This window comes from Symphalangus syndactylus, chromosome 3 (genome assembly GCF_028878055.3).
Source record: "Symphalangus syndactylus isolate Jambi chromosome 3, NHGRI_mSymSyn1-v2.1_pri, whole genome shotgun sequence".
Classification (NCBI taxonomy): Eukaryota; Metazoa; Chordata; class Mammalia; order Primates; family Hylobatidae; genus Symphalangus; species Symphalangus syndactylus.
The window spans coordinates 11,148,907-11,161,977 of record NC_072425.2 but is presented as its reverse complement, the minus strand read 5'-3'; the positions used below and the strand labels follow the sequence as shown (position 1 = coordinate 11,161,977).

The 13,071-nt window shown below is 57.9% G+C and overlaps 1 protein-coding gene across 1 annotated transcript in view; it reads right to left on the bottom strand.

Moving 5' to 3' along the window:
• Positions 1 to 946: 946 nt before the first annotated feature.
• The window catches only part of FAM163B (family with sequence similarity 163 member B), a 34,049-nt gene continuing 21,924 nt past the window's right edge, over positions 947 to 13,071 (bottom strand). The window contains exons 2-3 of the mRNA XM_055270463.2: positions 3,989 to 4,104; positions 947 to 3,291 (exon numbers count right to left, since the gene is read on the bottom strand). Of these exons, the coding sequence (XP_055126438.1) occupies positions 2,884 to 3,291; positions 3,989 to 4,081 (501 nt within the window). The 5' untranslated portion in view covers positions 4,082 to 4,104 and the 3' untranslated portion in view covers positions 947 to 2,883. The remainder of the gene's footprint in view (positions 3,292 to 3,988; positions 4,105 to 13,071) is intronic.

The following is a 13,071-nucleotide window of genomic DNA, read 5'->3' as shown; positions in this document are numbered from 1 at the left end:
CTGTACCGCCCGGGGAGGGCCCCAGGAGGTGTCTCTGTGCACACAGGCAGTCGGAAGGTGAGTGGCTGCCAGGCTGCTTCCTCGACGCGAGGCCAGCTTGTCCTCAGACTGGGAGCCACAGCAGGGTCCATCACAGCTTTAGGGTGGCTTCTGAGGGACTTGGGGCTCTGGGGAAACTAAGGCAGCACCCCCTCTCCCCAGTGTGTTCTTGCCTCTGAGTGTGCACGTGTGCATTGAGGGGCTGCAATCAGGATGGTCCTTTCAATCCCTAAAGTCCAGGAGTTAGAGGCCCCTGGGATGGACTTGCTCAAGGTCACCAGCTTGGGCCGGACAGAGCCGAGTCCTGAAACCCCGGGGTCTAAGGCCTCTCTGCCCACCTCACCCTGTGCCCGCCCTCACCTTGCTGTTCTTCTCTCCTCCTCTTTCCCCCAACCCACATCTTCTTCCTGTCTTACTGTTTCCTCCTGGCTTCTTTCTGCCAACATTTATCATACACTTACTGTATGCCAGGTTCTGTGCCCAGCACCTCCTCGATGCTGCCTGGGTTTGTCTTCCAAAGGTCCCCACGATATAGGCATCGTGATTACCCCATTGTGTGGAGGCTAAAACTGAGGCCCAGAGATGCTCTGTCACTTGTCCCAGGGGACCCAGCCTGTCCCCCCACAACCCTCTGTCCAGGGGCTCAGAGTCCACCCTGGTAGTTCTCAATGCTGGAGGATGGATAGCCACCGGGAAACTCAAAATCAAATGTGGCCCACTGCTGTGCCCCCAAGCCAGAGAGGAGCTCTCGGCCCCGCCGGGCAGAGCCCTGGCCTGGCTGGCTGCATCCGGAAGGAGAAACTGACTCTGCCTCCTGCGGGGTGGGAGGAAGCCCCTCCCAGAAGGTTGAAGAGCGTGGGTGTGGACGGCCTGGACACCCGGGAGGACTGAAGATGCTACACGAGAGTGTGGGAGATGTTTTATTGGCTTTCACTTTCCTCAGGGAGCCAGCAGCTCCCCCAGCAGGTCCCCAGGGTGGAGCCGAGTGAGCTGGAAGGGATGGGTGCTTACTTCGTTTCAAAGAGATCTACATATCTACAGAGAGGATGGAGACCAGAAAGGAATTGGGAAACGGAATCAGAACAGCCACAGCTCCCGGCTCTCATCCCCACCCCACCCAGCCCACCCCCCACACTGATGCATCAGAAACAGACTTCACAGGATGCACAGAGGAAGCCAGAGGTGTGGGCGGGCCCGGGGGACCGGGGCTGCGAGGGACCTCAAGGGTGAATGCCACTGGCCTGTCCAAACCAGGCAGGGGAGAAAGTAAGAGGAGGAAAACAACGGAGAACGTAACGATCGTGTCTTCGCCAGCCGTTCCGACACCTCTGGAAACTGGCGATTTTGTTTTCGAGTAAGGGCAAGAAGTGTCCTGCTCAGGCCACCCCTCAGCTCAGGGAAGGCCACTGCCCGGCAAAGCCTTGTCTTTGAGGACGGCGCCTTCCCTGGGCAGAGAGGGGCTGCCCCGGCCCTGGGGCTCCATGGCAGGGCCCAGAAGGAGAGGGAGAGCCCCAGAGAGGGAAGGGGGCTCCTGGGGCCAGGTTGCTGAGAGGAAATAATTGCCTCTTTCTGGGTGAGGAAGAGCTGCCTTCATGATGGCTGGTGTCCTGGGATTTGGGGCATTTCTCTGGGGTAGCCACTGACGTCATTTCCTTAGCAGCAGGAGAGCGGGTGAGAATTCCCAGGAGACCTCAGCCTGGGTGGGTGCTTGGTGGAGAGTGGGCTCAGATGAGGTCTTCAGGTGGCAGCAGTAGGCTCTGGCTGCTTGGGGTCCACCAGGAGCTGGGCCAGGCCTCCTAGGTCCTGCTGAGAAGCAGGTAGGGGAGGTGACCTGCAGCTCTGTCTCCCTTGGGGATCTCAGTTCCTGTTGAGACCCAGAGCCTGAAGACCTCTGTCCTCGGGGTCTCTCCTCATCACACAAGGTGGGGAGACTGAGGCCCAGGGGTGGGAAGGGCCAGCCAAGTCTCATGGGGAACTCGGGGGTTTTCAAGCCCTGGGCCATGGCTCTGCCCACCCTGACGAGCCCCGGGCTGCCTCCGTGCACTGCTGCTTGCTGGCCGTTTCTGGCTGAGCACTGGGTCTATACATTTCCACGTTGCCTCTCCCACGGCAGGTGGACTGCGACATGGGCTCCCCCTCTCTCCGTGCCTCCCTCTGCCACCAAAAAGCTGGTTGGGGCTGAGCATCCCAAGGGCCCTGCTGCTGCTGAAAGTCTTCCTTCCAGGGGGCAACCTGTCCATCTTCAGGGAGCTTAGCACAACGTGTCTCAGCCTAGGCAGACGCTTGGCACTTGAACCCAGGAGAGTGTGTGTGCGAGAGAGAGGGAGAGACGGGTAGGGGAGAGAGAGGGAAAAATAGCAGAAGAGAGAGAGGCCGGAGTTCAGGGTGGAGGAGCAGAATCCTTGGTCTGCAATTGCCAGGGAGGGCCTTGCTGCAGGGCCCTGGACCTCCTTGAGCAGGTGAGAAGGGTGAGACCCAGGGAGGGGGTGACACATGGAGACCTCCTGGGAAGGCCAAGTTGTTGGGTCTGAGACAGAATCATCAGGAGTAACGGTGGCCTCTGTGCCTGAGAGCCCTGGTGCATGCCCAGCCGGCTGTATGGTCACCTGGTCCTTCTAGCCCCAGGCCCCAGCTGTGCCTCCCCCCAGGACACATTTGTGTTCAGTGAGCCTTATCCCTGCCACGAGCCTGGGGGCTCCCCAAGCCTGGGCCTCCCCTGAGGGCAGGGATTCCACGAGGGCTCAGCCAAGCCCCACTTGGGGCCTGGGGCCAGGTGGGTGTGCCACAGGAATCCCCCCATTGTCTCAGGACCTTCCAGGCCAGGATCCTGGGGGCGGGCCCAGGTCACACGTCGGTGCTGATGCTGCGGCTCCTGGCGAAGGCCTCCCGCATGGCTGAGAGGCGGTTGGGGTTGAGCGCCTGCAGGCCGCCGAAGTCCCCCGGGGGCAGCTCCACGTCCTCCTGGCTCACGCTCCTGTAGAGCACACGCTCCCCGCCGTTCAGCACGTCCTCTTCCTCCTCCGGCGGCTCCTGCAGGAAGAAGGTGGGGGGCTCGCAGTGGGAGCAGCTGCGGCAGAGGGCGCGGGCCTGCGGGGACTTCTGGCTGAAGGAGGTGGAGGCGGTGGGGTAGAGCGCCGGCCCGTTGGTCAGCACCAGGTTGCGGTTGGAGTGCAGCGGGGGCAGGTGCGAGTGAACGGCGAAGTCTGGCTCCTCCTCGTCCTCCTCGGACTCGTCCTTCTTGCAGCAGTAGTACTGCGGGCAGAGGGATGGTGACCATGCGGCCGCCCGCTCCCACCCCAGAACCCACATGCGGGAAAGGCTACCCCTGACTGGGGAGGGGAGATAGGCACAATGGGAGATGGGTGGCCCAAGCCCAGGCCTGACACCTCAGCTGTTTAACCAGTGTTATGGGTCTCGCTCAGGCCAGGCACAGTGCCAAGTACTTCACAACGATCCACTCATCTCTTCCGCCCAGCAACGTGCAGGTGTGACTGTTATCTCCATTTTGCAGGTGGGGAGACTGAGGCATGGAGGGGTTCGCAGCCCCTCATCAGCAGAACCGGGGGTCACAGGCGCTGGCAGCTGTGTTGCCTTGCCCTGCCCCGATGGCTCCCCCTCATCTCTCAGGGAGACATGGGGACCCTGGATGGCCCTGGAGTGCAGGTGGGAAGGATTGCTCACTGCAGCACTCCCTCTGGGCAGCTGGTGCCCTTGGCTAAGTCCCTTCCCGTCTCTGAGCCTATAAGCTCTGGGTGAGGGGAGTCAGGCGCATCTTACTGAGCCCCATGGTAGGGTCCCGCTGCCTTCTGCTGTGCGTCTTCTCTGCCACAGGTTTCTTCCCCACTTCCCAGGCCGTGACCCTTGTGGCCTTCATGCGGGGCTCCCTCCTGAGGTAGGGGCACCCTCCGGGCTTCCCTGCCCTGTCCCCTTCCCCGCTGCCCGGGAATACCTGGAGCCGGCAGTAGCACAGAACAGCGATGATGCAGAGCAGAATCACAGTCGCCAAGATGCCCCCGGTGATGACCACGGTCCCGGCTGTCATCCGCCCCCTTCTCCATCAACAGCCTGCAACACACGCCGCCAGCTTTAGAGCATCACGCTTCCTCACCACAAAAGTCACTCGTGCTATTCTAGAGAACTGAGAAGACAAGCTTAGGGGAAAAAAGCTCCCCAGGATGTGCCTGTGAGAGGCAGGGGTTCTGCCTGGGACGGGCTGCAGGAGGAGCCCAGGTCCTGCTCTGCCTCGGCTGGCCTCTGTCCCTGCCCCTCCCTCTCCCAGCCTCAGCTTCCACATCCGTAGAAGGTGGATGCTAATAGCGCAGGGTTTTGTGACACTTTTACAAGCGTGTCTCTCCATGCTCAGCGTCGCATGCTCTCAATGAATGGCGCCCTTCCAGCCTGGCTCTACAAGCTTGCACGTTTTTAAATTTACCCAAATGCAGTCAAGCCGAACATATGGTTTTGTAACCTGCTTCCCTGCATTTTCATCTCACACAGTCACCATTATTCTGCCATATCCTTAAATTTTCTTCTGCGACATACTCTCTAACCCGATTCCATTGTTTCATGTAACTGACTCCTTTTCTTTAAAATGCTTAATTGTGGTAAAGCACACATAAAATGCACCATCTTCACCATTTGTACGTGTGCAGCTCAGTAGCACGAAGTATATTTCACACTGTTGGGCACCTAATCTCCAGAACTTTTCATCTTGTAAAACCGAAAACCAGTTCCTGCCTGATGTTTGGGCTTCTTACATTAAAGAAATATTTTTAGCCATGTTTTAATAAGTGTCTTTGTAGCTAAGTAATGGGAACCACCTGAACCTGCTTCAGTGGCTTTCAGGATACATTCTTAGAAGTGGGATTTCCAGGCCTAGGGACATGCCCTTTGCAAACTCCTTCTTGTGGAAAATGTCCATCAAACATGACGCAGGGAGGCTGGAGTGATGCTGTCAGTGGCGGCTGTATTCAGCTCATCCCTGTCCTGGGGTGTGCTGATAAACGAGCTCTCAAAGCACCCGGCTGGGAGCATTTGCTGATTTTTGTGGTGTAGACTTTCTTACCATGACCAGTTTCAGTTCAAGCAAGGTTTGACCAGCAGCTTACAAAATTCCTGAATGCTTCACAATCACCTCTCACAAAGCAGTGGGAGCTGGCGCCACTTCCCTTCCTCAATTTCCCAAGCCTCATTTTTTTTTTTTTCTTGCTGGGGTATGGGGTGGAGGAAGAGACTGGAGTATTTTAAAGGAAATCACAGAGCATATCACTTTACCCATAAATACTCCAGTGCAGAATCTGACGGAGGAGGATTTTAAAAAAATTACCCAGCCTACGTTTAGCTTTCTCCTGTTGTCTCCGAAATGCCTTTTTTACGGTTGGTTAGTTCAAATCAGGATGTACTTGCATTTGGCTCCTTTTGCTCTAGAACAGCTAGAAACCCATTCACGCCCCGCACCCCCATGTTGTTTATTGGAGAAACTGGGTTGTTTATCTGACGGAATTTTCCATGCACTGGAGCTGGCTGGGATTCCTCGCGTGGCATTGAACATGCTCCTTTATCAGTGTTTCTCCTCTAAACTGGCTTCCTGTTGCATCACTTCCAGGGGCCTGATGTCTGCTGTCCCCCTCATCTTGACGTCACAATCAGCTAACGAGTGCAGCTGCTCTCGGCCAGTTCTTCTGTTGCCAGGTTCCGGGGGGTCTCCCAGCCCATTGCTGCAGCATCCTGTGCATGACCTGGATCTGTGACTTCACTAGGAGTTACAAAGTAGTGACTTTCCAAATGTTATCCTTCTTTCCATGTTTATGAGCTCCAGTTCTTCTTGAAAAAGCTCTAAAGCACATTCCTTTATCATCTGTATGGTTACCCTAGCATGCGGCCTGCAGAGGGAAGGCTCAGAGGTCCCGTTCCTCCCTTTATCAGGGATCAGAACGAGCTGGTGCCCTGAGGTTTGTGGCTGTGTGTGTGCCGAGAAGATGGAGAACAGGCCAGCCCAGACCCACACCTCTCATGGAACCAAAAGTGACCCTGCCCCCTTTGCAGGCCCCGCGTCCCTGTTGGTCCCAGCCTGTTGTCTGCCCTAGCTTGCCTTTCTATGTGGAAACTTGCCCAGTGCAATCTCACTGATTTTTGAAAATATATTTGATGCGTTTCAATCCGCTGCAGTCATGATTCTTTTTGATATCCAAATGATCCCTCCCACTAGGGAGCAAACCGAGGCCTGGAGAGAAATGAACTGCCCAGGCCCCAGCACCAGTAAGATGAGGGATCTGGGTCAGGTCAGGGCTGGATCCGCTGCTACCATCCACCTTGGGGCCCTACCTGCCACCCTACCCCGACTGCTGAACCCCATGTCTCCTCCACATGAATGCCTTGAATGCCACAGCTCCTTTGGGGAACCACACACTATGCTATCAGGTTTGGGGGTGCTGGCCCAGCCATGGCCCTCTTCTTTGTGCCCTGAGCCAAGAGGCTGGTGGCCACATCTGAGCCCTCTGCTGCTGTCCTTTCAGCCACAGTTTATTGGGTTTGGGATGGACGTGCACCCCAGGCTGGGCCAGCCGGCCTCTGTCCTGGGAAATGGAATTAAGACCTGAGACACTGGCTGGTCCCTGCTGGTCGCTTGACCTTGGGTAGAGACATGAGTGCTCAGGCTGTGGCCAGGCTGTAGCCACGGGCGGAGTTTTCAGCCACATGTTGGAGAGTCAGAAGGCGCTGGTTCCGGGAGGGAGCGAGGAAGGCCACAGCTGCGGGAGAGATTGCCGTTGTGGTCCTGCCTCAGGTGCCGATCCCTCCCTGACACCTGCAGAGTGATTCCTGCTGTGCGTATGTCACCTGGAGTGCATTTTTGCTATTTGCACCCAGGTAATTATGGCCCCACTTCATCAATGAGGGCACTCACACAGCTTGGGAGGGGTTGAGGGAGGTGGAGGCACGTGTCTGTGGTCATGCAGGGATTAAAATTCAGCATCACCCTCCACTACGGGCCATGGCTGGGGGCCCACGGCTGGGGCTTACTGATAGCAATGGGGGCCACGGCTTTCCCATAGGGAAGCATGTGCCTGGGTGGAGGGGCTCCCGTTGCTGTCAGGCTGAGACTGCAGGGAGGATGGAGACTGTAGGTGGCCGTGGCTGGGCTGAGGTGCTGCCTCAGGGACAGGTACTGGGGAGCCATACAGGACACCCGGGCTAGATCCCCAAGTGCCAGCCTGGCTCTGCCTCTGGTTAGCTGCAAGAATGGGCCTTCAATGCCTCCATTGCTCTGCCTCAGTTCCCTCCTCTATGAAATGGGAGAACCCCAGGGGTTCTGTGGGACAGCAGCTGCCCCATGCTCAGTGCTGTGCTGATGTTAGGACCGCGTCCCTCCCTGGGTCTGAGTCCTTCATCGGGTCCCTGAGGGAGCTGGCCTCGCTCGCCACAAAGCTCTGTCTCAGGTCTGAGATGCAGTCGGTCCCTGGCTGCAGCTCCTCTGGGCCCAGGTCTCCTCCAGCGGAGAGCAGCCTGGCGGCGTGACGGGAAGGGTGCCGACTCAGGCCAGGTGCCCAGGGCTGTCAGCGGCCACCCTCCAACACCCGGGCTGGTCCAGCTGGAGCCTCTCAGCGTCGCTCTGCAGATACACACCCGCCGAGGAGCAGCAACGCCCGAGACGGCGCCAGGTCCCAGGGCCAGGCATGGCCGACAGACACACACTCGGCTGGCAGCTCCACCAGCGCCCGGCCTGACATCAGCCCATAGTTCACTCCGAGCAGCTCCCAGCAACACGGCCTCCCTGGGCCTCCACCCTCCTGCCTCCCCTCTGCTCTAGCTGTGCCCCACCCTCTGGGATGCCCATGCCCCCGCAGACCTACCATGCCATCAAAGCCCAGCACATGTCCTCCTCTTCCAGGAAGCCTTCCTGAACTTTAACGCACACCACAGAACTTCAAAACTTCAAACGCCAGAGCTGAGAGGGACCAGGTCCCACCCCTTCATTTAATGGGGGAAGAATATGAACCACCTGCTGCCCTCCCTGAGTGTTCATCTTCAGTCTCCTCCCTGGGGACCCCAGGACTCTACTCAGCTATGGTCCAGGTGACACGAACCTGAGGGGCCTCTGTCCTGCTCTACTCTTGCTGGTGACCTTGGGTCAGAGGCCTCTCCCTGGGTTCAGTTTTCTTATCTGTAAAATGGGTGTGGCAAGGTTTAGACACTGATTCCTCCCAACTCTGGGGGACTTGGATTTTTAATCGGCCCTGCCAGGAATCTAGATGATTTAGACACCCAACAAAGTCAAGATGATGAAAATGTAAACAAGCATCAAGTGATAAGGCGATAAAGCCAGATGACACCCTCCAAGGATGGGCAGAGAAGGGGAAGGGCTACAGACACTTTGGCTCCCAAGGATGCTTGTGCTCTGAGAAAGCTGAGTGCCTGAGAGAACAGGGGAGGACTTGGCTGCTCAGGGTGGTAACGGATGGGGGAGGAACCAAGGGAAACTTCCTGGAGGAGGAAGCTTCTGAGTCGGCCTGTGAAGGATGGGCTGGGAGAAGAAGGAGAGGGCCTGTTGGTGCTGGAAACAGCACAGGCCAAGCCTCGGAGGCAGAGCCATGCGGGTCAGGCCCAGGGACAGCCTGGCGGAGGCTACTCTGCCGCCTGCTTGTGACTCGAGCCCCACCCCTCTTCCACCTCCCCTGAAGCCTCCGCACTGCCAGCCAAGGCAATTTGGCGAGAATAGCGCTGAATTGTTTATCTGCCCCCTGGGACCATAAATGGTTTTAAAGCTTTATAAATGGCTTTGCTTCCCTGTTCCCGCCCCGGGTTTTTACAGGGACAGGTTGTGAGATGGGGCTCCCCTGTGCGTCCCCCACCCCAGTCCACAGAGTCTGTGGCAAGGGGGCCGTCTCGTCTCTGCAGCCGGCAGGGAGAGCCAGCTGCATTTACAAGCTTCAGCTGTCTCCTGCGGCACTGGCACCGAGGAATGAATGGCGTGGAGCTGGGGGTGGGGCAGGAAACACCTGGCAGCAGAGCCAGACACCGGCCTCCACCTGCCTCCCCCGGGAGCCCCCTCCCCACACCCGCCTTTCCCTGGCAGGAGACCCCCTGCTCACCACGTCCTGTGCTGAATTTCAGACTCTGCTAGTTTTCTGTCCCTCTTGTCACATCCCCCTCACTTGCCGCAAAGCCCATGGGAATGGACCCTCCAGAGCCTATTTATTTTGTGCCCCAGCCCCAGCCCCCGCCCCCGCCATTGCCTTGCATGGTGCAGGGCCCAGGTGACGCTTAATGAAGGCTTCTGTCTGCCTCGTTCACCTGAGATGCCCAGCGCTCGTGGTAGGAGCCAGAGAGAAGCCAAGGCCTACATCCTCGGCACTGGCCATGCCCTCTGGCTCATCCAGCCCCCCGCCTTCCAAGCCAACCGGGCCCCAGAACGGGGAGCCTGGTGATCACACAGACGTCCCGACGGCAGTGCAGCTGCGCGGGCCCTGCAATCTGATGGCTTCACAAGCGGCCCCTCTAACCAGGTGAGGCGGGTGCCCTCCACTTCCAGATGGGGAAACCAAGGCCAGGGCAGAGAGGGCCGACCCTGGGGGCTCAGGGCAGAGCTGGACCTGGAACCCAGGCTCGTTGCCTCATGGTCAGACTCCTCCCCATGCCGGCGTCTCGTCGAGGGCTTATGGAGACTCAGAGCGCCTTTTCCTCCACAAACACATCTGTCTGGTTACAAAGGCACTCCCACTACCTGGAAGCCCAAGGGCCCCGGCGTCCTCGATCGGAGGAGAGCAGCCCGCAGAGTTCCTGTCTAGACCTCCTCCACATTTGTTCCTAATTTCATGCTCCGCGGGCTCCCAGATGCCGGCATTCAGTAATAAACAGACGAGGAAGTGCTCAGCTGCCCTGCGCTGCCGCGGTTGGTCTCCGAGACGTTATCCAGAGCCCGGCTGGGGGTGGGCTGGCAGGAGGGAGTCTGGGGGGCCTGGAGGGCAGTTCCCAACAGCACCTGGAATGTCTGCCTTCCCAGCTCTATCCCCAGCTCAGCTGCGGGGGGAAGGGGGCAGTGAATTAGGCCCCTGCCCACCGTGGGTTCTGAGGGGCTTGCAGTCTGTCTAGGAGGCAGAAAATGCCCACAGCAGGGGTACTGGTGCCGCTGGGCTTGGCACAGAGTGGGGAGCTGGTGTTCGGAAAACTCGCCCGTACCCAGGGTTTGCCCCCGTGGTTGCCTGGACTCCTTGAGGGGCGCCCAGAAAGAGCACAGGGACCATGGCATTTTGCTGGCCATTTCTGGGGTTTCACAGATTTCCGGAAGCTCCCCCCAGACCCCAGCTGGAGAGCCCTCTGGGGTCAGTACCATGGAGGGGCTCTTAGGGTCTGCGGTTCACTGCCCAGCAGGAGCAGGGCACGCAGTGTGTGTTTGGCACAAAAGTGCAAATGGTGGTGCCTGGGGATCTCTGTACTCTTGAAGAATGGAAGCCGTTTCCACGATGGGCCAGCCGGAGCTGCTGGGCAGTTGGATAGGCGTGAGGCAGGGGTGGGGTGTGATGAGGAGCAGTGGGTCCCTGCCTTTCTCAGGACTGTCATCCAACCATGTCAGGGGTTGTAAGAACCAGCGTGGCCTCAGCCAGGCTTTGCGAGACTCTGTGCATTCATCTCGTTTCACCCTGGGACCCCCCAACCTCAGCGTAGGCGGCTTTCCCAGGTGGTGGCATGAACTGAGGCAAGAGTGGTTCGGCCACTGTCCGAGAGCCACTGTCCAAGAGCCCACCCACTCCCCAGGCCATCGGGGAAGCAGCGGGTCTGACACATCTCTGCAAGGAGATGACCTGACCCATATTTTCTAGGGAGTAAACTGAGGCCAGAAGAGATGATCCACTGAGCAATGGAAAAGCCAACTGGACAGATGCCTATCCTTGCTCCTCAAGGAGTCTTGTTGAAGCTCAAAGCCCATCCCTGTTTGGAGTCAGAAGCCACTCTCAAGACCAGCTTCAGCTGACCCGCGACCAGGGCGACCCAGGGCTGGAGCCCTGCCTGGTCCACCATGGGCACGGTGTGGAGCTAGGAAGGTGAGTCGAGGGGTGCTGTGGACCAGGAGGAGAGGAGCTGGAGCCAACGCCAAGGCTGTGGATGGCTGGGAGGCCCTGGAGCCATAACCAGGAAGCAAGAAGCTGAAAGGACTAGGTGATTGTCCCCCGCTGGCCTGGTCCCCACCAGGAAGTCACTGTCTGCCAACCTCAGGAACCGTAGGGCAGGACAGGGAGTGTCAGGGTCAGGCCTCCTGGCCTCCGTCATGGGGCTGTGCCAAAGCCTCCTGGGGACTTCCTGGTCCTCAGGGGTCACTGCTTCCTGTGACCCAGTGGGCAGGGTCTAGCCTTCAGTGCAGTTAGAGGCTGGGTCAGGCAGAGCTGAGATAGCCCCCACCAGGCAGGTTGTGGGAGGAGAGGGGGCCCCGGCTGAGGGCTGCCTGGTTGCTCCCTGGGCCTCCTGGAGATGAGTGGCTTGCGTCCCCCACGGGTGTGGCTGGGACTCTCAGGCTGGAGCTTTGGGTGGTCTGAGGGAGGTGGGGCACTCAGACCATCACCCCAAAAGTCAGGCCTGCCTCAAACCTCACCTTCTGCCCAGTCTAACTGACCCCACTTTCTCAGGCTGGGGTCCCCGAAGCTCTTTCCTGGGATCTCCCTGGGAGCCCCTGGAGCAGATAGGGAAGGGAGAGAGAAAAGAGAAAAAGATGATGGGGGAACGGGGGGTGAGCCTGGGAGGGGAGGGGAGGGTGGGAGCCCAGTGCTCGCCAGGACCTCACTGCTGCCATCTGCCCAGGAGGCCAGGAGCAGCCACAGAGGCAAAGGTAAGAAGTCCCCACACCCTGAGCTGTGAGGCTGGAAAATGGGGAAGCTGGTGGCACTCCCTGCTTTGGCACCAGAGAATCGCAGACCCTGGTCAAAAACCACTGACCAGTCCCAGCCCCTTTCTGCTGAGACCGAGTTGGGGATCGTGGGAGATGGGGGCACCACTGGCCCTGTCTGGGGCAGAGCAGCAGGCAGTGCCATGGGGGGCTCAGATCGATCATGCTGGTGGGAGGCCTGGCCTGTGGGGCCCTTCTGTCAGGCAGGCTACCACGCTACTTAAGGACCTTGAACAGAAAGATTTGGGGAAGAACTTGCAAAAATAAAGCTTGAGTTGTGGCCGCTGCTGTCAGGCCTGGAGTTGCCACCTTTGGCTCCAGGTCCTGCTTGCCCAGAGGAGGGCACACCTGGGCTGCATGGCCCAAGGAGGTGGGATCCTGACTCTGGGGTGGGGGTGGGCTCAATGGTACAGAAGGATCTAGCATGTTGAGGGATTAGCATCCTGAGGGATCTAGCATGTTGAGGCATCTAGCATGTTGAGTGATCTAGCGTGTTGAGGGATCTAACATGTTAAGGGATCTAGCATGTTGAGAGCTAGTGTGTTGAGGGATCTAACATGTTAAGGGATCTAGCATGTTGAGAGATCTAGTGTGTTGAGGAATCTAGCATGCTGAGGGATCTAGCATGTTAAGGGGTCTAACATGTTGAGAGATCTAGTATGTTAAGGGATCTACCATGTTGAAGGATCTAGCATGTTGAGAGATCTAACATGTTGAGGGATCTAGCATGCTGAAAGATCTAGCACGTTGAGGGATCTAGCATGCTGAGAGATCTAGCATTTGAGGGATCTAGCATGCTGAAGGATTTAGCATGTTGAGGAATCTAGCATGTTGAGGGATCTAGCAGGTTGAAGGATCTAGCATGCTGAGGGATCTAGCATATTGAAGGATCTAGGCTGTTGAAGGATCTAGCATGCTGAGGGTCTAGCATGTGGAGAGATCTAGCGTGTTTAGGGATCTAGCATCTTAAGGGATCTAGCATGTTGAGAGATCTAGTGTGTTGAGGGATCTGGCATGCTGAAGGATCTAGCATGTTAAGGGATCTAACATGTTGAGAGATCTAGCATGTTAAAGGATCTAGCATGTTGAAGGATCTAGCATGCTGAGAAATCTAACATGTTGAGGGATCTAGCATGCTGAGCAATCTAGCATTTGAG